This window comes from Microcebus murinus, chromosome 27 (genome assembly GCF_040939455.1).
Source record: "Microcebus murinus isolate Inina chromosome 27, M.murinus_Inina_mat1.0, whole genome shotgun sequence".
Lineage (NCBI taxonomy): Eukaryota > Metazoa > Chordata > Mammalia > Primates > Cheirogaleidae > Microcebus > Microcebus murinus.
The window spans coordinates 7,866,439-7,888,994 of record NC_134130.1 but is presented as its reverse complement, the minus strand read 5'-3'; the positions used below and the strand labels follow the sequence as shown (position 1 = coordinate 7,888,994).

Here is a 22,556-nt window from a genome sequence, read left to right as displayed (position 1 = left end):
TCTCTCAATCCCGGTTAATAAATACATGGGGTGCGCTATATGATACGCTAATATTGCAAAATGTGAGCTGCTAAGTCGGATTGAGGGAATTCACCATTAGTGTCAAGTTTTTAAAATGAGGCACTATAACTAGGCCTTGGAGCGGGTGTGTATTTGTGCTCGCTTCGGCAGCACATATACTAAAATTGGAACGATACAGAGAAGATTAGCATGGCCCCTGCGCAAGGATGACACGCAAATTCGTGAAGCGTTCCATATTTTTGACTCACATTAGTGGTATTAGTTACCGAGTAGGGAAACTGAGGTTCCCATAAGTAAAGTGACTCACGCAATTGAGGGATCTTTCAGCATTATTCCTGCATCTGCAGCTCCTCATCCGTAAAACTAGTGAAAATTCATTCCATATTGTGCTCTTTTTTCTCATGTTCACAGGTGGGGAAACTGAAGCTCTGATAAAGTGCCTTTTCTAATTGAGAGTCCTTCCTGCTTAAAACTGCATCCCTAGGAGTGGGAGGCAGGGGTTGCAAAAAAATAAAAAAAATGCACCCCTAATTTTTCTTCCAAAAACTGATTCTATTCCTGACGGGCCCTCCCTATTTTAGGCAACCCAACATTTCCTGAGATAGCGGGCAAGGGGCACCCGGTGCCTGGAGGCCAGGCGACCAGGAACTGGGCTAGGGGACCCTGTACGGTCGAGACTCGAACCCGCGTGGGCGTGGACGCAACCTGGGGACTGGCCGGCTGCGGGGACAGCTCCCCTTGGCCCCCACTGTCCAGCCCTGAGGCCCAGCCCTGCCCTTGGGGGACCGGGGGATGTAGCCCCTTCCCAGAAGGGGCTTCCTTTTGTATCCTACTCTGGCCTTGAAAACTTTGTGAAGTGTGTTCAGGTGGCACAGGGTACCCCCAGGGCCCACAGCTTGGTTTCTAAGGGGTGGCCCAATAAATGCCACAGGCTCCAGAAAGCAGTAAGTGCTCAAAAAATAAAAACCATGCAAGGATGAGGCTGCCTCCAAGAGACACGAGCTACTGGAACAGCAGCCGTGGCCAAAGCTGGAAACATTCCAGCCAGAAAGTCACACTGGCTTATAACTCACACTAGAGAGTAAATATCCACGAGTCCTTATTAAAGAAGTGGTTGAATAAATAAATAAATCAGTCCTCTGATTTATAGCAGTGAGTAAAGAAAAGAATTAAAGACAAATGAGGGAGAAGTGTCCCCTGCAGAAAACCTACTGATTGTTGTAGATACTCTATGCACAAGGAGCTGGACCACGGCTCCCAGCCCTTCCCTGTGGACTGCACCCTCTGGGGACAGCACAGAAGGGGGGAAGCCTGTTTGTGTCACTGTGTGACCAAGGTCAACTCAGCTGCCAAGAGTCATGTTATTCCCGTGCACCCTTGAGGCCTGATGTGGTGACGATGGCGCTTTACCTCTGTGGTCTCCCTCCCGAAAGGCATCACCCCAGGCTACTGATGAGACATCTGAGGGACATTCTGCCATAAATCCCGGGCAGCCCTCCTCAAACTACCCAGGTCATCAAAAGCAAACACAAAGTCCAAGAAACTGTCACAGCCAGAGGAGCTTGCAGAGACGTGGCCACGAAATGCCACGTGGGATCCTGGGTGGGGTCTTGGGGCAGAAACAGAACATTAGGGGAAATGAAGAAAATTACAAAAACCCTGAATAAAGCGTGGGCACCAGGGTATTAACTGTGACAGATGCCAACCTATCAGTCTCGGGAGAAACCGGGTATGGGGTACGCGGGAACGTTCTGCAGCACTTTCACAGTAATTCCGTAAATATAAAACGGTTCTAAAATTAAATGTTTATTTAAAAACAAGGGCCCCAGTGTTGGCTGCAGTGGTGCATGCCTGTGATCCCAGCACTTTGGGAGGCCGAGGTGGGAGGATCTCTTGAGCCCAGAAGTTTGAGACCAGCCTGGCCAACGCAGGGAGACCCCATCTCTACAAAAAATTTAAAAATTAGCTGGATGTGGTGGTGCGCGCCTGGAGTCCCAGCTACTAGGGAGGAGGCTGAGTTGGGAGGATCGCTTGAGGCCAGGAGTTCAAGACCAGCCTGAGCAAGAGTGAGATCCCCGTCTCTACTAAAAATAAAAAATTAGTGGGGCGTGGTGGTGCTCGCCTGTAGTCCCAGCTACTCAGGAGACGGAGCCCAGGAGTTCGCAATGGACTGTGATCACACCATACACTCCACTCCGGCTCAAAAAAAAAAAAAAAAAAGAAGTAAACAGTTAAGAAAGGTGGCTCCTGCCCCTCCCCTGGAGGTCTGAGTTTTCAAAACAACATTGGGGGGAAGAGTATAAATTATTGTAAATGGAAACAAGTCAGATACAGTACAACTAGCCACACAGTGAGGCTAAGTGTATTTCCATAAACAATGATATGCAATGAGAGCCATCGCTGTCTCATTCACCCCTCCTGTGCACCCATCTTTCACATGGGGAAACTGAGGCACAGACAGGTTAAGTGAGGCTATGGGCTGCATGGGGTTTTCCAAAAGAGACTCATTTAATTCCTAACCCCCTCACCACCTCAGACTGTGCCATTATTTGGAAATAGCATCTTTTTGTTTGTTTTCTGAGACAATCTCGCTCTGTTGCCCGGCCTAGAGTGTCATGGCGTCAGCCTAGCTCACAGCTGCCTCCAACTCCTGGGCTCAAGCAATCCTCCTGCCTCAGCCTCCCAAGTAGCTGGGACTACAGGTGCAGGACTACAGGTGTGCACCACCAGGCCTGGTTAATTTTTCTATTCTTAGTAGAAACGGGGTCTTGCTGTTGCTCAGACTGGTCTCAAACTGAACTCCTGACCTCAAGGGATCCTCCCATCTCAGCCTCCCAGAGTGCTGGGATCACAGGTGAGACGGTAAAGAAATACGGTCTCTATGCAGGTCATCAAGTTAAAATGAGGTGGTCAGGGTGGGCCCTCATCCAACACGTGACTGGTGCCCTTACAGAAAGGGGTTTGGACACACACAGACTCACACACAGAGACATGGGGAGGAAGGCCACACCAAGGCAGACAGAAGCAGAGGCCGCAGCCATGCAGCCACAAGCCAAGGGACGCTGGGGCCCCAGAGCAGCTGGAGGGAGCGTGGCCTGCCAGCACCTGCATTTCAGATTTCTGGCCTCCAGGACTGTGACATTGCCCTTTTAAGCCACCAGGTTGCAGTGCTTTGTGAAGGCAGCTGCACAGCAGACAAGCGGCAGAGCCAGGGTTGGGCCCCAGGCGCCAAAGAGGGGGCCAGTGGGCAGGGGCAGCGCGTGCCCCTGCAGCCCACAGTGACCAGGACCTACTGTGTCCCCAGCCTCACCCTCAAGAAAAACCCACACGGGCCCAGGCCAGAGCACCAAAAATTTATTGAACCCTCCACAGTCTCCCAAAGCACAACTACCCACACACACACAGCAAGGGGGCAGGGTCCCCCCAGGCCGGCTGAGGTGGCCCAGGCCGGCTGAGGTGGCCCAGGCCAGGGAACCAGCATGGGGGCAACCTGAGCTGTCAGGCCGGAGCCAGGCTGGGGGGACGCGGGGAGGGGACAGGGCAGTCTGAGGGCAGAGGCTTCTGGCTGGAAGTCCTACACCCCAGAAGGCAGGGAGGGGGAAGAGGGGAGGGACAAGGACAGGGAGAGCAGGGGGGACCCCGAGAGCTGCCAAACGAGGGGCCGAGGGAGGACACGCAGAACAAAAAGAGGATAAAACCAGCCCTTAAGACGCAGCTTCCGCCCTTGGTTGTGGGGTGCACGCGCGCACACACAAACGAGACAAGATGCTCCTGGGGTGATGGCCAAGGTGCTAGGGACCCCCACCGCCACTATTCAAGCTAAAAACTGGGAGGGGTCAAGCAAGGGCTGGGACCAAGTCCCACGATTTACCAGATGGGGTGAGTTTTTGGTTTTTCTCTCCAAAAGGGGAATTTAAAAATCTACAACAAATCACACCAAATTCATTAAAAGCGATAAAAACCCAGCCTCTCCCTCCTCACTCGAGCTTCACACTGGGCCAAAAAGCTACACAAAGAAGAAACATGGAAGCGCCCAGTCAGGTCTCCCCACCCAAACAGAAGTCCCAGAGCAGGGTGGCACTATGTGGCTGGGATGGTCTGGGCAGTCCCAGCCACCGCCAGCACTGCTGGCCGAGAGCCGGGTGAGGAGGGGGCAAAGGTGAGAGAGACCACCCCAAGGGAAAGAGGTTTCCAAGGACGAATTCTAAAAATATTAAAGATGTTTTAGCAGAACGTGTCAGAGGTCTTGGCGCCGGGCGTGGGGACAGGCAGGGACACCGGGGCCACCATCAGCTGTGCTGCTCCAGGTAGGCAGACAGGAGCAGCTCCGGTGGCCAAAAGTCCAGGTGGCGATTGCTGACTTTCATCTGCCGCCTGCCCTCCAGGTCTGCACCTGCGGGCGGGACAAGAATAAACCGAGTATGAGTCATGGTGCACGGAGTGGCGCAGCCCCAGAGGACAGTGCCCTGCCCCTCCCCTTCCCTGCTAGATGTCGCCCCAAGCTGGTCATCGTGGACTGGCTGACCCGCAGGTCCAGGGCGTGGCTCACAGGAACTAATGCTCCCCGAGGGCTTCGATCCTCGGGCACTGCACTCTTTACCACCACATCCTATTGTCCAGATGGGGACCTCAGGATGCTCAGACCCAAGGCCACGTGGCACTCACACACGTGCCTGACCAAGAGTCCAGCCTCCATCCCTGCCCTGCAGAGGTGACCACCTTGAAGCCGCAAGGTCCTAGGTGGTCCAGACCCACCCCCCTCCCAGGCCCTCTCCCTCCCAACCCAGACTCAGTCCCACCTCCAGGCTTGCCGCCGCCTGGAACCCCCTTCCCTGCTCCCCGATCTTGCTAAGACCCCCCTCTTCTTCCATGTCTAGACCGCAGCCCTACCCCCACAGAGAGGCTCCCACCCCAGCCAAGGCCCTCCACTCCGACTCTGCAGGAACAAAGGCGGGCGTGGGGGCTGTGGCTCCCACAGGAGACAGAGGAGGAACCATTGGGGTTTCCATGGAAACTGTCTCCTTGGCAACTCCAGGCAGGAGGCGGAGAGACAGGTGCAGAAGCCAGGACCAGATGGGGTGCCTGGGGCCAGCAAGGGCCTGTGGGGACCCTTTCTAGGGGACTGTGTCCTGAGGCCAGCCCCCATCATAAAAGCAGGGACAAAGGCCTCAGGAGGGGACACTGGCCTGAAGTCCCATGTATGGCATGGGGGTGCCCCATGGCTAAATGTGAACCCTCCGGACACTGGGTGTCCACATCTCATCTCCAAGTCTGTGAGTTCCCCCAAAGCCCAGCTTCACCACCCCTACCTTGGTCCCCCACCCTCCTCCCAGCCCTGAAGATGTAGGTCGAGGGGCGTCTGCATCCAGTTGTCTAACTGTGCCACCAGCGTCCCAGTGTGGGGCCAGACACGCAGCGGGTTTCTGTCCACACTACCCGTACTCCCGGAACCCGGCCGCCTCCCCCAGACGTCTCCCCACTGGGGAACCAGACCAGGGGAGGCCTGGCCTTGTGCCCAAGTTGAATGGGCCAACTGGGGTCCTGGGGCCACCAGGCACTTACTGGCCGAGATGAGGTCCATGTACTGGCAGACGGCGTGAAGCAGGAGCCTCTCGAAGCTGTGGAGGGACGGGGTGAGTGGCCAGGCTCTGCCAGCCCAGCATGGGGGCGGGGCTCGCTGCACCTGCCCCACCGCTCACCTGTTGTCCAGCATGGCCGTGTACACGGCCTGGGGGGACATGGAGAAGAACCTGAGCAGCCGCTCCTCCCAGGTCTCCAGTGTCTCCTGTGGGAGAGCCGGGCCCAGCGGTCAGGCACCCACAGGAGCCCGACCAGGCTGTCCAGGGCCCTGTAAACCCAAAGCCCTGCGTTCAATTGTCACCTCTGACCTACCACCTGAGGCTACCCCAAGGATACCAGGTGCTTAGACATTGCCATGCGTCTTTTGCTTGGGGAACTCCTACACACCCTGCAGTGCCCACCTTCATTGGCCCTGTCCATCATACTCAAAGGAGAGCCCTTTGAGAGCTGCTCCAGCTCACGTGACATGGAAAAGGGCCAGGCGGGTAGGGAGATAGGCCCAGTGCTCACCATGGGGATGCGGCTCCGCTTGAGCACAGCTCGCAGACGCCGACTGATGCGCTGGAAGCACTCTCGGGGCGTGTAGGCTGGGTCCTCTGCAAGAGCCCAACGGGCAGCTGCGGGCAGGCCCCAGGTCCCACCCAGCCAAGCATACACATCTATACCCTGACCCCGCCCACACTAGGCCCCGCCCAGCCAAGCATACACATCCATGCACTGGCCCCATTCACACTAGGCCTCGCCCAGCCAAGCATACACATCCATGCACTGGCCCCATCCACACTAGGCCCCGCCCAGCCAAGCATACACATCCATGCACTGGCTCCACCCGCACTAGGCCCCGCCCACCCAAGCACACCCACATCCATATCCTGACCCCACCCACACTAGGCCCCACCCAGCCAAGCATACACATCCATGCCCTGACCCCACCCACACTAGGCCCCGCCCACCCAAGCACACCCACATCCATACCCTGGCCTCGCCCACACACCAGGCTCCGCCCCCAGCACACCTTCTTCCATGCCCTGGCCCCGCCCACATTAGCCTGATGGTCCCGCTCACACCAGGCCCCACCTACCCCAGGCCGTTGGCCCCGCCCACCAACCACACAGGCCCCGCCCACACCAGGCCCTGGCCTCTTCCACCCGGGCCCCGCCCCACCATGCCGTGGTCCCGCCCTCCAGGCCCACCAGGCCGCACCTCTCCGCTGGTCCTCCCCGCGGCCAGGACCGCGCCTCCGTGCCTTGCTCCTGCCCTCATCCTCCAGGTAGCGGAGCACGCGCTCCTGCTCCTCGCCGGAGCGGTTCATGAAGTCATTCCAGACCTGGAAGAGGTGGGCAGGCTGTGAGATCCCGGGCTGATGTCTGCGCCTCTGGGCCTCAGTTTCCCCGCTCTGCAGATGGACCTAGAAGGCCTCCAAGTACGCAGAGGCACTTCCTGTGAACACCTCTGCCCACTGACGGGGGGCACCCACTGTGGCCGGGCCCCCAGCCGGGTGTGGGGAAAGCCAGGGACCAGGAGGGGGATGGGTCCGGGTCACAGACACCCCCGCCCCGCCACGCGTGTCACTGACTCCCGAGTGTGATAAGCAGATGAATCCCGGGCGCTGGGAAGTCCCGGGGTGGGGTGGGGGTTCTGGCCCGGTCTGGGGACCCCACCAGGAGGTCGTAAGCCGGGGTGCTGCTGGCGGAGAAGCCAGCTCAGCACCAGAAGCCGCCAGGAGGCAGGTGCCCCGTGGAGGGCGAGGGGTCTGGGGCCTCACCTCCACGTAGGTGGCGTTGTTGCAGGCCTCCGCGAAGATGCCTGGTGCCGCGGGGTGTGCTAGGTCCCCGTCCTCCAGGCCAGGTGGGCCTCCATCTGTCTCCAACAGGGTCAAGAGGTACTGGGCTAGAGGGAAACAGATGGCCTCTGGGCTGGAGTGATGCTAGAAGCCCCCTAAGCTCCATGGGGACCCAAGGACCAACCTTCCTCCCATTCTACCCTCTCAACCTCTGCACCTCCTGATCCAACTGTCTTTCCCCCAAAGTACAGAAACCAGGCAGCCTCCAGAGCTTTACCTACCTCTCCCTGACTTGTCGAACTCCTACACATCCTTTAAAGCCCCAGCTCCAATGCCCAGAGGTCCCTTTGGCCCAGCCCTGATCTAAGAGTCTGGGGAGTGTCTGTCTCTGGCTCTGTTACCTGCTCCCCTGGCCCAGACCTGACACCTCTCTGGGCCCTCAGCACTGCCTGGCTCAGTGCCTGGCTCATGGAATGGGCAACAGATATGACCAACATGCACGCTTTGTCTTAGGCCCAGGAGCCCAAGAGATGCCTCCCCACCCCTGCTCACTGTTCTCCAGGCGCTGGAGGCTCTTCCGCCCCTTGGCCTTGGGCACGAGGTCTGAGTTCCTCACTGCCTGGTTGATGAAGTGTTGCTTCCGCTTAGAAGCCGAAAGTCTCTTCACCTGGGAGCCGGCCAGAGTGGGCAGACAGCCTGGAAGAGGCCTGTGGGCCGGGGTGGGGGGCGGTCCTTAGGGCCAAGACAGGCCAGGATCTCCAGGCAGAACCCTACCGTAGCCACTGCCTGCTTGGTTTCCCCCAGCAATGGGGAGCTCACCCTCCTCTTTGGCAGTGGAATCCTACCTAGATCCTTAAAGTACTATTGTGAAGACAGATCAGTAAACTTGAGGCTCAGAGAAGGGAAGACACTTGCCCAAAGTCACACAGCAGGGGATGGCCAAGAAAAGCTGCTGCCCCCAACACCCTTCAAGATTTTAGCTGCCAGCCAACGAGGCCCACAGCCTCCAAGACTTGAACACCAGCCTCTTCTGGAAGTGGAGATCCAAGAAACTTGGTTTTAGCTAGCACTCCCCACCCCCAGCAGCAGATAAGCCAGGAAACACCCCCAGAAACACAAGACTACGCCCAAGCCCACCTGCCTCCGGCCCCCAGTACTCCCCCTCAACACCCCCAGGAGCCCGAGCAGAGAGGGCTGCAGCGGCCCCCCAGGGCTAAGCTGCGTTGCTCCGAGCAAATTGCATTAATTGCGGAGCAGGATTAGCTGGCAGGGCCAGGCCCCCCACGGGGTCCCAAGGGCCAAGCCACTTGGAGAAGGGGACAGATAGTTACGCCAGGCACTGCAGCCCCCCAGGAAGCGGGGTGGGGGGGCCTCTTAGATGGAAACTTTCCAGAAAGCAGAAACAACACAGCGTGCTCAGCCCTGACTGCAGAGCTCTCCCCGGCTCAGAAGCCCCCACACCACGGGGCTCACGGTGGCGGTGGATTCCCGAGTCTGGGGTACCAGATCCTCCCACCCCCGCCACCCAACAGCCAGCACACACCCTGCCCCAGGCACGCAGACGGGCACGACGCACGCTCCCACCTCCAGGCGTCTGCCCAGCGGTGCCGCTGCCCGGCACACCCCCTCCAGGCCCTGCGCGCCCCATCTCCCTTTGGCTTTCGTCCAAACCTCCTCCATGAGGCACCTGACCCCCCTACTCAACACCCACTCTCCCCATCCTCACTCCCTGCACCCCCCACCCGCACACAGTAGGTGCTCAAGAAATAACTACTGACCGGGTGCTCATGCCTACCACTTTGGGAGGCTGAGGTTGGAGGACCACTTGAGGCCAAGAGTTCGAGAAGAGCCTTAGCAACATAGCAAGCCCCTGTCTCTATAAAAAAATTTAAAAGCAGCCAGGCATGGTGGTGGCATTTGTTGTCCCAGCTACTCGGGAGGCTGAGGCAGGAGGATCGCTTGAGCCCAGGAGTTAGAGGTTGCTGTGAGCTATGACGATGCCACTGCACTGACAAAGTGAGACTCTGTCTCAAAAAAAGTAAAACCAAACGAACGAAAATGTCAAATCAATTTTCAACAAAATCCCATGATTCTAAGACTAAGCCAAGAGTCCAAATCCCCACCCAAACTCTCCTACTGTCCAGAGTTCCCGAGACACAAATTAAGAACAGAGGCACACCCCCAAGCCACTCCCCCAAAAGACTAGAAAATGCCTTGAAACCCTAGGACAGCTGAGACAAAATGCCGTCGAGGGGATTAGGACCGAGGTCAGTGCTTGCCAGGGTCTACACATACGTAAAGAGTCAAGCCTTAAGTCTGTGCACTTGATAGAACAGCTGTTACCTCTGGATCAAAAAGTAAACAGGGCCGGGCACCGTGGCTCACATTTATAATCCTAACACTTTGGGAGGCTAAGGCGGAAAGATCAGTTGAGGCCAGGAGTTCAAGACCAGCCTGAACAAGAATGAGACCCTGTCTGTATAAAAAAATAGAAAAATTAGCCAGGTGTAGTGGTGGCACCTATAGTCCCAGCTACCTGGGAGGCTGAGGCAGGAGGATCGCTTGAGCCTAGGAGTTGGAGGCTGCAGGGAGCTCTGATGACACCACTGCGCTCCAGCCTGGGTGACAGAACAAGACTGTCTCAAAAAAAAAAAAAAAAAAAGTAAACAGGCTGAGGACATCCAGGGCCATCTGAAGTTGGCATGACAGCCTTTTAGGCAAAAGTCTATGAAAAGTTATTTGACCCCTGAACTCACAAGGGCCCGAGTTCTCACCTGCCGGACACACAGGCAGAGGAACAGCCAGGCTTCCACCCAGGACAAGGGACTCGGAACTTGTCCACTCAGAGGTGGACTCCTCACTGGGCTGCAGTGAAGAGAGCAGGCCCCGGAATCTCAGCCCCAAGTTTGAACTCCACCTACTTTGCTCAGCGACCAGCAGCCCACTCTCTGCAAAGCGGGGATAGGAACAGTTCCTGCAGGTGCCTGTGGGTCTGGGAGGGGCAGTCAGAGTCAAGTGGGGCCAGGACAGATATTCCCCTCTTTATCTCAGCTGTCACCTACTTGGTTTCCTCCTGTGACGGGGAGCTCACCTCCTCAACCATACCACACCCTTCTTGGTCACAGCAGCATCCCTGGGTGGAGTGTTTTCTCCAGGTTGGGCTCATTTGGTGTCCCTAGTATTTTGACATCCATTATACAGATTGGTAAAGGTGCAAAGTCACCCTGCAAGTTCCCACAGCTGAGAAGACGGAAGTTGGAAGAGCGCAGGGCAAGTCAGGTCCTCAGCACGCAGTGTGGCAACTGATGACCACTCAAGGGACACGCACGGTTACATTAAGCCAATGTCTTTGAGGCCAGACCTGAGCTGAGGCTGCCCCCGGAGGCCTGAGCACCCCGGCCCACACCTCAGGTTCGCCCACGGCCTCCCCAGGGCCCAGCGCCTGTGTCTCCACCCCGGCAGCTGGACGGGGCTGATAACAGGGCTACATCCCAGGGGAGACGTCAGAGTGGGGCGGGACTTGGGGCACAACTCAAGCCCTCACAACAGGGGCCTAGTGCCGTCCCAGCCACCACGCAGGCAAGGGGTGCACCTGGGTCTGACCTGGACCGACTGAGCCACGTGCTCCCTTCAGGCTCCCAAAGACCTGCCTGGTCCCTTCCCAGCTCCAGCACCAGCCATGGCTCCCTAGTGCCCTCAGAGCGAGGCCCGGCTCCTTCTTGGCTCAGCATTGGACCACACTGGCGGGCCCACCCCTGCTTCCACGGGTGCTCAGGGGGGCTCACCACCCTCCCGTGGTCCCCAAGTGCTGAGCTGAGCACTGGAAAGTGAGTCCCACCACCACGTCAAGCTCCTGACTTCAACCAGATTCCAGCAGGAAACAAGACATATTTGGCCTCTGTGGGGGACTGTGCGGCCTAGAGTCCCTGACACCCCACCCCAGAAATGGGAGGGGGAGGCAGAGCACAGCAGAGTACCTACGCCCACCCACAGGGACCTCCTCCTGGGAGGGCCTCAGCCTCACCGGGAACTGCCCACCCCAGGGCCTTTGCATGTGCTGACTGGCTCCACTATCACCGCCCAACCCCCACCCAGCCCAACCCGCAGCTCCTGCAGGCCCCTCACTCGGTTGCCCCTTAATCACAGCCTCACCAGAGCCCCAGGCAGCGAATGCTCAGCACCCAGCCCACAGTGTGTGCGTGGAATGAATAACTAAACTTCTGTTTACACCCTCGCCCAAGGGCTAGTTCATCTGTTTCTCCTGCCACCCAACAAGATCACTTTACCAACAGGGAAACTGAGGATCCAGAGAAGGGGGCCCAGGCTTCCTGTACCCAGCAGGACCCCAGAGATGTTTACACGGTGGAAGTTACCAGTGCCCACTGGGAGTGGACCGTCCACACTGTGGAAGCTGCTAAGCCAGTGTGGGTAGAACAGGACTCCTGGTTGCCCCCAATTCTACTCCCCACAGACTCTAAGAAGGGGCGCTCTGAGCCCACTCCCCGGGCCCGCACCCCCACCCCTCCCCCAGGAACCTGCCAGAGAGGAGGCCACTTCCCCAGCAGGAAACCAGGGCTCAGGGCAGAGGTGACTCAGCTTGGGGTGTGGCAGGCTGGGGGCACCCCAAGCAGTCCCCAGCCCCCCACCAGGATGGGGAGGGAAAGGGGTAGCCAGCAGGTAAATAAATGCCCAAGAAGTGAGGGAGGGGGAAGGTCTGGGGGAGGTGAGGAATAAATTTGGGGTGAGGCCAGACAGAGTGGCTCACACCTGTAATCCTAGAGCTTTAGGAGGCCGAGGTGGGAGGATCATTTGAGCCCAGGAGCTCGAGACCAGCCTGGGCAACATAGCGAGACTCCATCTCTACAAAAATTAGAAAAATTAGCCGGGTGATGGTGGCACTTGTAGTCCCCGTGACTCAGGAGGCTGAGGCAGGAGGATGATGGCTCGAGCCCAGGAGTTGGAGGCTGCAGCGAGCTGTGACTGCACCGCTGCACTCCAGCCTGGGCGACAGAGCGAGACCCTGTCTCAAAAAAAAGAAAAACAAGTGGGGTGAGAAGGGCTCTCCGAGGAGAAAGGAAGTGCGAGTGTATTTACATCTTCAGGCACCAAGTGTCTACACCTGGCCTGAGCAGCTGGGGGAGGAGCCCATCCGGCCCGGAAGTGCCCACCATAAACAGCCCTGTGTGGTCTCTGGGCAAACCCCCAGGTGACGGTGGCACGACAAGAATGACAGTAAAAACAGCAACGTGGCAAACGCAGTGATACACTCACTTTAAAATAACGCTAACACAACGACAACATAGGGCAATAACTTAAAGCAGTAATTAAAGGATGGCCGCTCCCGTCTGCTGGGCACCTGTGAGTGCCAGGTAACACCGACCCTCGGTCACTCTGAAAAGAGACCAGTGTGACTGTCACATTTGACAGATGGGGAAACCGAGGCACGGAAGGGGGGCACAGCCCTGCCCAGGGAGCACCGGCGGCACGCGAAGGGGGCAGAAACGGACGCGAGCCGCCCCCTCGCCCCCACGGACGGCGCGGGCGAGCGCAGGGGAGTCGCGCAAACACCCGGACACACACGGCGCTTCCGGGTCCCGGGTCGCACTCGGAGCACAGAGGGCCCCGGTGCGCCCCGGGTTTTAAGTCCCCCGCCCGCGCCTTGCTGGGTATCCACCCAAAGAAAGACGGAGCGCCGGTGCACCCGGAAAGGGGCGCTGGGCGTCGGAGAAACGCAGCCGGCGCGCAGGGGACCGGCGCGCGACCCAGGTGTGCGAGGGGCGCGGGCCCGGGCGGGGCCCCTGTGCGGAGCCCTCGGCCCGGCCGGCGGAGGCGCGAGCGCGGAGTGCGCCCGCCGGCACACAGAGGCGCACAGAGGCGCACCGGCGACCGCTCGCCCACGCCCCCGCCCAGCCCGGGGCGCAGCGAGCGACGGGGCGGGGGCGCAGGGGAGCCCGGACCCGCCCGCCGCCCGCCCGCGCTCACAGCAGCCGCCGCCCGCCCGGGGCGCCCTCCGCCGTCGCCACCTCCGGGCCGCCCTCCGGGTTCTCCAGGGCGACCATGGCTCGGACGCAGCCGCCGCCGCCGCCGCCCGGCCGGGCCTTCACCGGGCCGGGCAGGAAGTGACGGGCGCCCAGGGGCGGGCCGGGGCGGGGCCTGGAGGCCGGACGCGCGGGGCGGGGGCCGCCACGATCCCGGCGCCGGGCCGCGGCGGGCAGGGGCGGAACTCGGCCCGGTTAGACAGAAGGGGAAACTGAGGCGGGGGCGGGGGACAGGGAATCCAGCCGCGGAGGCACAGACGGGGAAACTGAGACAGGGTTGGGACGGGGATCCGGCCATGTTCTCTACACCCGGAAATGTAGCCCAGGGGAAAGGACAGACGGGGAAACTGAGGCTAGGAGGCGGGGACTGGGCCATGATCCCCACGCCTGGACCCAACCCGGAACCAGGGGGTGGGCAGACAGACGGAGAAACTGAGGCCTTGGTAGTGGGGAGAGAGAGGGAGGCCGTTTTGGAGGCCCGGGATGGCTGAAACCATCACCACCCCGAGGCTTTCCTTCCACCAGCCCCTGCAGTCCTCACTGGGGCCGGCCCTGAGCGCTGGCTGGGCGGCCCCAGTTTACTTGTCTCTAAAAACAGGACAATGTCACCCCCACCTCACTCCCGCTTCGGGGTTTATTCATCAGCAAATGCCCACTGTGGACTGGGCGGGCACTGGGGACCCAGCAGTGACCAAGAAAGCCCCCTGCCCCGCTGGATGGGGTGGGGAAGAGGCTGCAGCGGTCAGGGAAGGCCTCTGAGAGGGGGGCTGGCCAGCTGCACCAGCTTCCCCGTGAAACAGGAAGCGGGTATGAAGCAGAGGGAACAGCCGCTGCAAGGCGGGGGTGGGGGGCACAGCCAGAGTGACCGGAGTAAGGTGGGTAACTTGGTGCCCTGTGATGATAGGTCTGGGTTTTCTTGTCCTGAGGGTACTGGGGAGCCATGGGAGGGTTTAGAGCAGAAAAGTAAACACACTCTAGAACCTGGAATCCCCCCTTCTGTCCGCAAGAAGTGCAGGGCATCGAGGACCATATTAAACAGGGATGCAACCTGCTGAGTCCAGCCTGGTGGGAACTGTACAGAAGACCTTGTTGCCTTAACAAATAAAGAGCAAGCAGGAAAAAGAAAAAAAGGAGGAGAAACCGTTAAAAGACTCAAAAGTGCACATACCATGACTTTGTGTAGAAATAAATGTGAAAAGAAGCAAAATAAATCAATGCTGATACCAATTGGGTGCAGAAGGTGCTTCCCAGAGGGGTGCCTGGGAGGGGGCTTTTGGGGATGGGGGTGTTCGGTTTCCTGATCTTGGGCATGGTAGCAGCTCCATAAACGGACAGGAGCCCAGAAAGCAGGAGTCACTTCCAGAGGCCCTAGTGGGCCCTGCTCCCATTCTCGGACTTCAGTCCCAGGGGACCCGTCCTGAACCTTCTTAACGCCTTCCCAGACCCCCAGACTCCTAGTCGCCCTGGCCTTGGCCTGCACAGCTGCTGCTCCACAGACACGCCCCAGCTGAAGGGCCAGCCACCTGCAGGGCCCACTCCCACGCCAGTGGGACTCAGCATTTCCCTCAGGACAGTTCTCTACCCCCACCTGGTACCCATCTGGTCTCCTCATCCTAACCCGGCCTTCATTGTTGCCCCAAAGGCATTTTCTTCCCTTTTGTGATTTTGTAGACCATGGTCAAGAATAATTTTTAGGGTGGACACGGTGGCTCGCACCTGTAGTCCCAGCACTTTGGGAGGCTGAGGCAGGAGGATGGCTTGAGCCCAAGAGTTCGAGATTCAAGGCTAGACTGGGCAACACAGCGAGACCCCGTCTCTACAAAAAACTAGAAAAGTTAGTTGGGTGTAGTGGTGCAAGCCTGTAGTCCCAGCTGCTCTGGAGGCTGGGGCAGGAGGATGGCTTGAGCCCGGGAATTCAAGGCTGCGGTGAGCTGTGATCGCAACGCTGCACTCCAGCCTGGGTGATGGAGTGAGACCCTGTTTCAGGAAAAAAGAGAGAGCGAGAGACAACAACACAAGTGACAGCACCTTTTTCTCTGTTGCATTGTACTCCGCGACGCTGGGACACCCGGGCCCCTGTAGCAGGATTGCACCTGGCCTCCTAGGAGAGTTTCTGAGGTACCTTTCCAGGTGAGGGATTGTGGGGTCAAGGTTGTGGCCTTTGTAAATTGCATTCCACCTGGTTCCTTCTGCCAGTGTCACCTGAGTTCAGGGCTCCACAGGTATCAGCCACTCCCTGCCAGTCAGGTTGGACACAGACATGCCCCAGGGCCGCGGTCCCCAACCTTTTTGGCACCAGGGACCAGTTTCATCTCACTGGTCTCCTGCCCTGCGCACCCCCTTCCTAAGTTTCATGGATGACGATTTTCCCACGGACAAGGGTGGAGCTCGGCAGCGGGTCCCCAACAGGCCACGGGGGTCTGCATCCCAGGGGTTGGGGACCGCAGCCCTAGGGTTCTGGTTTGCAACATTCAGCCCCAAGCCACCAACCCGTAACCTTCCGTGGCTCCTCAGTGTCTTGGGGACAAACCCAAGGTACCCTTACTCGGGTCCACGGAGGACTGGCCTCCCCTGCAGCCTGGGCCCACCCACCCGGAGCCCCATTGCCTTGGAAAGTCAAAGTCCGTGCCACCAACATGCCTTGGGTTTTGCGGCCTTGCGCTGACAGCTTGTCGCGCCTGGCGGTCTCTACCCGCGGGTTGGTACCTGCCCTTGCGGGGTCCACAGCAGCCTCCGCGCAGCCCACCCGCTCCGGCCCGCTGCTCCCGCACCGTCACCCGGGCCGCGCCCGGGCGGGAGGGACGGGGGAGGGGCCGCCGCGCGCGTGAATGGAGGCGCGGGCGGGGCGCGGAGCGGCGGCGGGAGAGGCGGGAAGGCGGGGACGAGGGGGGCGCGGGGTATAAACGCGCGGCTGCCGAGGCGGGAGCGAGCAGAGCAGCCTCGGAGCCCAGCCAAGCCGCCCTCCGGCCTCCAGCCGAGTCCCTTCCTGAGCTCCGCCCGCGCATCTCCCGCGGGTGGCTGCGAGGAAGGTCCCGGCGTCCGTCCCGAAGCGCAATCCTGGAGGGCGGCGGGGAGGAGGAGGGCGGTGAGGCCCTGCACGCCGTGGCGACGGCGGCGCCCAATGAGTCCTGGTGGGCGCCGGGCAACGCGTCGGGCTGCCCGGGCTGCGGCGCCAACGCCTCGGACGGCCTGGCCCCCGCGCCGCGGCCCGTGGACGCCTGGCTCGTGCCTCTTTTCTTCGCCGCCCTGATGTGTCTCGGCCTGGCGGGGAACTCGCTGGTCATCTACGTCATCTGCCGCCACAAGCAGATGCGGACGGTGACCAACTTCTACATTGGTGAGTGCCGGGGGGCGCGGTCCGCACCTGCCTGCCACTCCGGGGGTCGCGTCCGTTCCCTAACCTCCCGGTACCCGCGGGTAGGGCTCGGAAACTCTAGCGTGGGAGGTCCCACGCTGGCCGGGGGTCGCAGGCAGTGGCACATGGAGACCTTGGCCTGCCATCAAGGAAGATGTCCTGGAGCGATGCGTCCTGTGACCCGGAGTCCGCTGAACAAAATGGGTGGGGGGAGGGGCTGCCTTGTCCGTGGGTCTCAGTTTGCGACCTCTGCCCTGTGGCTGCTCTGGAGTGGCCTCGGGCCGGACGCCACCGTCTCGGGTTTGCAGGGGAGGAAACTGAGGCTGAGAGGGGCAGGGCCTGCTCAGGCTCACGCAGCTGGGACGGGGAGAGCAGGACGCATTGCCGCCAGGAGGGCCGAGCCGCGGCGCTGTGGGGTGTTTGGGACGTAAGGGGGGATGCTAGCGGGTGCCCAACTTCCCCGCCTGAGGGTGCCGGTGCGCTCTGGGGGCCTTCCGGCAGCCCATCCGCTGGCCGCTGGGACCAAGGAGGGGCCCAGGGCTGGGCAGAGAGCGCTGCGCGGGGTGCGGCCCGCGGCGCTCCTCGTCCAGCCCCGCGCTTCCCCCCCACACCCCCACCCCCCAGCCAACCTGGCGGTCACGGACGTCACCTTCCTGCTGTGCTGCGTGCCCTTCACAGCGCTGCTGTACCCGCTGCCCGCCTGGGTGCTGGGCGACTTCATGTGCAAGTTCGTCAACTACATTCAACAGGTGCTCGGGCTGGGGGAGGGGTTGGGGGCGAAGGTGGGGACCTTGCGCGGGGCGCAGGCAGAGTCTGGGAGTGGGTGGCTGGACCTAGCTTGGGGGCTTCGGAGGAGAGCCTGGGGCAGGGGCGCAGCAGCGGGGCGCCCAGACAGTCTGGGTGGGCGCTGCTGGAGCCTGGACCAGAGTGGGGAGCGCCAAGTGGGGGGCGATGAGGAGGGATACAGACAGAAGCCCAGGGTCACAGGGGTTGGGGCGGGTGGCAGGTGGACCCAGGGAAGGTGACCCGGCCCCCAGCTTCCTTCTCCGTCTGTTCCTTCATCCCAGGACGGTTCTGCCTCTCTCCCTCTCAGACTTCGGGGTATCAGCACACCCAAGTGGCTCCTCTCACCTCCTGGGCTCCTCTCCCCAGTCCCCCCTCCTTCCCCCTCAACCGGTGGCCACTGGACACCCCTCTGGGGACACATTCCGTGTGTGCCTGAGTGGTCGGACACGTGGGGGAACCGGCAAGATGGCCGGAAAGGGCAGGCTCCAAACGGAGCAGGCGGTCCCACCCGGCTCCCGCTTTTCCAGGTGTCCGTGCAGGCCACGTGCGCCACTCTGACGGTCATGAGCGTGGACCGCTGGTACGTGACAGTGTTCCCGCTGCGCGCCCTGCACCGCCGCACGCCCCGCCTGGCGCTGGCCGTCAGCCTCAGCATCTGGGCTGGTGAGTAGAGCGCAGGGGCCGTGCGGGGGTGAGGGGACAAGTCCTCGCGGCCTGGGGTCCCGGGCCACCAATGCCCCTCCCCACGCTTTGGTCGGGCATCTGAAAAATGGGCGAATAGCTTTCCCTGCGAAGGGCCACCGAGGGTGCAGACGGAGACGCCGGGTACATGGCAGGTTGGCTCAGTGTCAGTGAGCACTGCCCGGGGAGGCACCTGGGGAGCCGAGGCCCAAACCCTGGCCCGCCGCGCCCCTCGTCCCCGGGTTTAGGGTCTTCATCTGGGCCCGTGGCGCAGGCTCTGCGGCCGTGTCTGCGCCGGTGCTGGCCCTGCACCGCCTGTCGCCGGGGCCGCGCACCTACTGCAGCGAGGCCTTCCCCAGCCGCGCCCTCGAGCGCGCCTTCGCGCTCTACAACCTGCTGGCGCTCTACCTGCTCCCGCTGCTCGCCACCTGCGCCTGCTACGGGGCCATGCTGCGCCACCTGGGCCGGGCCGCCGTGCGCCCCGCGCCCGCCGACAGTACGCTCCAGGTGCGCGGCTGGGGGGACGGCGCGGCGGCGGGCGGGCGGGAGGCTCGGATGTGGGGCTCAGAGAACCCGAGGTCTAGCCCAGGGCGTCCCGGAGGGGAGCTCCGAGGGCCCAGCGCGGCCTCAGCGCTTGCTTCCAACCTCCTCCTCCCGCCGCGCAGGGGCAGCTGCTGGCCGAGCGCGCGGGCGCCGTGCGTGCCAAGGTCTCGCGGCTGGTGGCGGCCGTGGTCCTGCTCTTCGCCGCCTGCTGGGGCCCCATCCAGCTGTTCCTGGTGCTGCAGGCGCTGGGCCCGGCGGGCGCCTGGCACCCCCGCAGCTACGCTGCCTACGCGCTCAAGACCTGGGCGCACTGCATGTCCTACAGCAACTCGGCGCTCAACCCGCTGCTCTACGCCTTCCTGGGCTCCCACTTCAGACAGGCCTTCCGCCGCGTCTGCCCCTGCGCGCCTCGGCGCCCCCGCCGGCCCCGCCGGTCCGGGCCCCCCGACTCCGCCGCCCCCCACGCCGAGCTGCACAGCCTGGCCGCGCACCCGGCCCCCGCCAGGACGCCGAAGCCCAGAAGCAACGGGCCGGCAGCGCGCAGGCTGTGTGTCGTGGGGGAGCACACTGCCCCTCTCTGAGCCAAGCTCCGAGGGCATCCAGATGGGCCTGTCTGCAGCAGGGGCTACTAGAACAACAGCCCTTCTCTGTTCTCAGTATTTGTATTGTTGTCCAAGATAATCAGTGAAAATATTTTATCCTCTTGTGCCGTTTGGTGCAGGTTTGCTGTAATGTTTGCTATTGATATTGTAATTCTTATTTCTGTATTTCCTGAAATTAAAGGTGTATTAATACGGGGACTTTCGGGATCTTTCCAGGAAGTGTCAGACGTCTTCACACACTAATCTTGTGCTTGGCTGTAAGTTTGTAAGATCCATCCCACTTTCAGAGATATTAAAATGTAGAAACAACGTCCACCTTAGAATTGATGAAACAAGGTATCGTTATTGCTACCTGGTGAGTGTCCAGAGTCTTCCGTGGGCATGTTAAGTAATAGAGTCCTTAAAAATAAGTCCTCCTTGGACCGCAGTGCGCAGAGCTGCCCACAGGAGAAGCAGGATTGTCTGCTACATAACCAACCACCCCGGAGCAGAACTGTGGACCAGCATTGGTTTGTTACCGCTCAGGATTCTGTGGAGTGACCAGGCTCAGCCGGGAGGTTCTTCTGACCCTTGTGGCATCGGCCATGACTGCTGGGGCTGGACTGGGAAGGCCCAAGAAGGCACTGCTCTCCTGGCTGGGGGCTGAGTTGCCCCCCCACGGGGCTGCTTGTGCTTCCTCCCAGTATGGCAGTCTTGGCAAGGCCACCATTCCTTGGTAGAAGCTTCCAAAAGGAGGCAGAAGCTGCAAGGACTCTTAAGGCTTGAACTCAGAAGTCCCACATGGTCACTTCTGCCACACTGTGTGGGCTGGAGCTGTCACAAGTTCTACCTTTAAGGGGGTGGAGCTGCATGTCCCTACCAGGAGGAGGGATTCAGTGCAGCCTCCCCAGCAGCCCTCAGACCCCAGGCTTAGCCACCCCAAAGGACAATTGTCCATCTCTTTGAGGGACCCAGGTCCCCATGTTTGCTGAGATGCTAATGTTGAGACCAAGAGGCTGAAACATAAGGTGATTTTTTTTTTTTTTTTTTTGAGACAGAGTCTCACTTTGTTGTCCAGGCTAGAGTGCCGTGGCGTCAGCCTAGCTCACAGCAACCTCAATCTCCTGGGCTCAAGCGATCCTCTTGCCTCAGCCTCCCGTGTAGCTGGGACTACAGGCATGCGCCATCATGCCTGGCTAATTTTTTCTATATATGTTAGTTGGCCAATTAATTTCTTTCTATTTTTAGTAGAGACGGGGTCTCGCTTTTGCTCAGGCTGGTTTCGAACTGCTAACCTCCAGCAATTCGCCCGCCTCAGCCTCCCAGAGTGCTAGGATTACAGGCGTGAGCCACCGCGCCCGGCCCATAAGGTGATTTTGACATTGGCCTAAAGCTCGCTTGTCCTGGTCTTTGGGACCTGGTGTCCTGGCCTGGGCTGGAGATGAGGGTAAGTTTCTCCCCTTTGCCCGCTTCCTCTCCTCTCCTCTGCTCCCCAGACTTATTATACTCTGTTTGATTCTCTGAGAATTGCTCTCATCCCTCCTGCCTCTGGGCCTTTGCACATGCTGTTTTCTCTACTGTGCTGTATATACTCTCACTGATCCATCAGGGCTCAGCTCAGCTACCGCCTCCTCCGAGAAGCCCTCCTGGATCCCTCCAGCCTGAGTCAGACACATCATCTGGGCCTGCCCGGTGCTGCCCCCATAGTGGGTTGGATCACCTTGTGCTGTGCCTGCTGGGTGCATGTCCCCACTGTGTCCCCAGAGCCCAGCACGCTGGATAAATATCTGTGGGATGGATAACCACACGTGTTGTGGTGTGTGCAGAGGAAGTTGAGGATTTCCCTGTGAAAATAAGTTTAAAAGAACAACACCACAGTTAAAGAGGGACTCTTGGACAATTATTCCAGAGAAATGAACACCTATATTAACACAAAAACGTCTATACAGCCAGGCTCAGTATCCTAGCTTTCGTGCCAGGAATCCTAGCACTTTAGGAGGCCGAGGTGGAAGGATTACTTGAGGTTAGGAGTTCAGTTCGAGGCCATCCTGAGCAAGACTGAGAGCCTATCTTTATAAAAAATAGAAAAATTAACCAGGCATGGTGGTGCACACTTGTAGTCCCAGCTACTTGTGAGGCTGAGGTAGGAGGATCGCCTGAGCCCAGGAGTTGGAGGCTGCAGTGAGCTATGATGATGGCACTGCAGTCTATCCTGGGTGACAGAGTGAGACCCTGTCTCAAAAAAAAATTGTATACAGTGGGCATGGTGGCTCGCACCTGTAATCCCAGCACTTTGGGAGGCCAAGGTGAGAGAATCATTTGAGGCCAAGAGTTCAAGACCAGCCTGGGCAAAATAGCAAGACCCCATCTCTAAAAACATGTTTTTTTTTTTTTAATTAGCCAACTATTCACTAGTAGTCTCAGCTACTCAGGTGGCTGAGGTGGGAGGATCACTTGAGCCCAGGAGTTCATGATCAACCTGGGCAACATAGTGAGACCCTGTCTCTAGCAAAAAATTTAAAAAATAAAATAAAAAGGCAGATGTGGTGGCATGCACCTGAGCATCACTGGAGCCCATGAGGTCCGGGCAGCAGGGAGCTATGATCTGAACACTGCACTCTAGGTTGGGCAGCAGAGCCAGCCCCCATCTCTAAAAAAACAAAAACAACAAAAAACCCCCAAACTTTTATGCAAATCTTCATAGCAGCTTTATTTGTAACAGCCCCAAACTGAAACAACCAAATGTCCTTCAACAGGTGATTGATTAAACAAGCTGAGGTTCCTCCATGTGCACCATAGAATGCCAGTCAACAGTGAAAAGGAAAAAAACTATCCATAGGAGCAACTGAGATGGATCTCCAGGAATTATGTCGAGCCAAAAAAAAAAGCGAATCCCACAAAATGTATGACTCTATCCATGTAACTTTTTTTTTTTTTTTTTTTTTTTTGAGACAGAGTCTCACTCTGTTGCCCAGGCTAGAGTGCCGTGGCATAAGCTTAGCTCACAGCAACCTCAGACTCCTGGCCTCAAGTGATCCTCCTGCTTCAGCCTCCTGAGTAGCTGGGACTATAAGCACGTGCCACCATGCCCAGCTAAGTTTTTCTATATAGTTTTAGTTGGCCAATTAATTTCTTTCTATTTTTAGTAGAGATGGGGTCTTGCTCTTGCTCAGGCTGGTCTCGAACTC

The 22,556-nt window shown here is 59.3% G+C and overlaps 2 protein-coding genes and 1 non-coding gene across 5 annotated transcripts; 2 read left to right on the top strand and 1 right to left on the bottom strand.

Annotated features, from left to right (window-relative positions):
* Positions 1–155: 155 nt before the first annotated feature.
* LOC142864951 (U6 spliceosomal RNA) lies at positions 156–262 on the top strand. The gene has a single exon (XR_012915245.1). It is a non-coding gene; the product is annotated as a U6 spliceosomal RNA (small nuclear RNA).
* Positions 263–3,360: 3,098 nt separating this feature from the next.
* Positions 3,361–13,511, bottom strand: R3HDM4 (R3H domain containing 4). Of its 3 annotated transcripts, none has more exons than XM_012745699.2 (8): positions 13,367–13,511; positions 7,937–8,091; positions 7,367–7,491; positions 6,805–6,928; positions 6,112–6,218; positions 5,721–5,806; positions 5,584–5,639; positions 3,361–4,414 (listed from the first exon to the last, which is right to left on the bottom strand). In XM_012745699.2, the coding sequence occupies exons 1-8, from the start codon at positions 13,441–13,443 to the stop codon at positions 4,311–4,313; spliced, it is 834 nt and encodes a 277-aa protein (XP_012601153.1). In that variant the 5' UTR covers positions 13,444–13,511; the 3' UTR covers positions 3,361–4,310. The 3 variants fall into 3 exon arrangements, with proteins under 3 accessions (XP_012601153.1, XP_012601154.1, XP_075854326.1); XM_012745700.2 differs by having other exon boundaries at positions 6,112–6,197; XM_075998211.1 differs by lacking the exon at positions 13,367–13,511 and adding an exon at positions 9,163–9,978 and having other exon boundaries at positions 6,112–6,197.
* Positions 13,442–19,691, top strand: KISS1R (KISS1 receptor). The gene is made up of 8 exons (XM_075998180.1): positions 13,442–13,503; positions 14,824–14,968; positions 15,722–15,914; positions 16,091–16,759; positions 17,402–17,526; positions 18,091–18,226; positions 18,519–18,751; positions 18,910–19,691. Exons 1-8 carry the CDS (start codon positions 13,442–13,444, stop codon positions 19,366–19,368), a joined length of 2,022 nt encoding a protein of 673 aa, XP_075854295.1. The 3' UTR covers positions 19,369–19,691.
* The last annotated feature ends 2,865 nt before the right edge of the window (positions 19,692–22,556 follow it).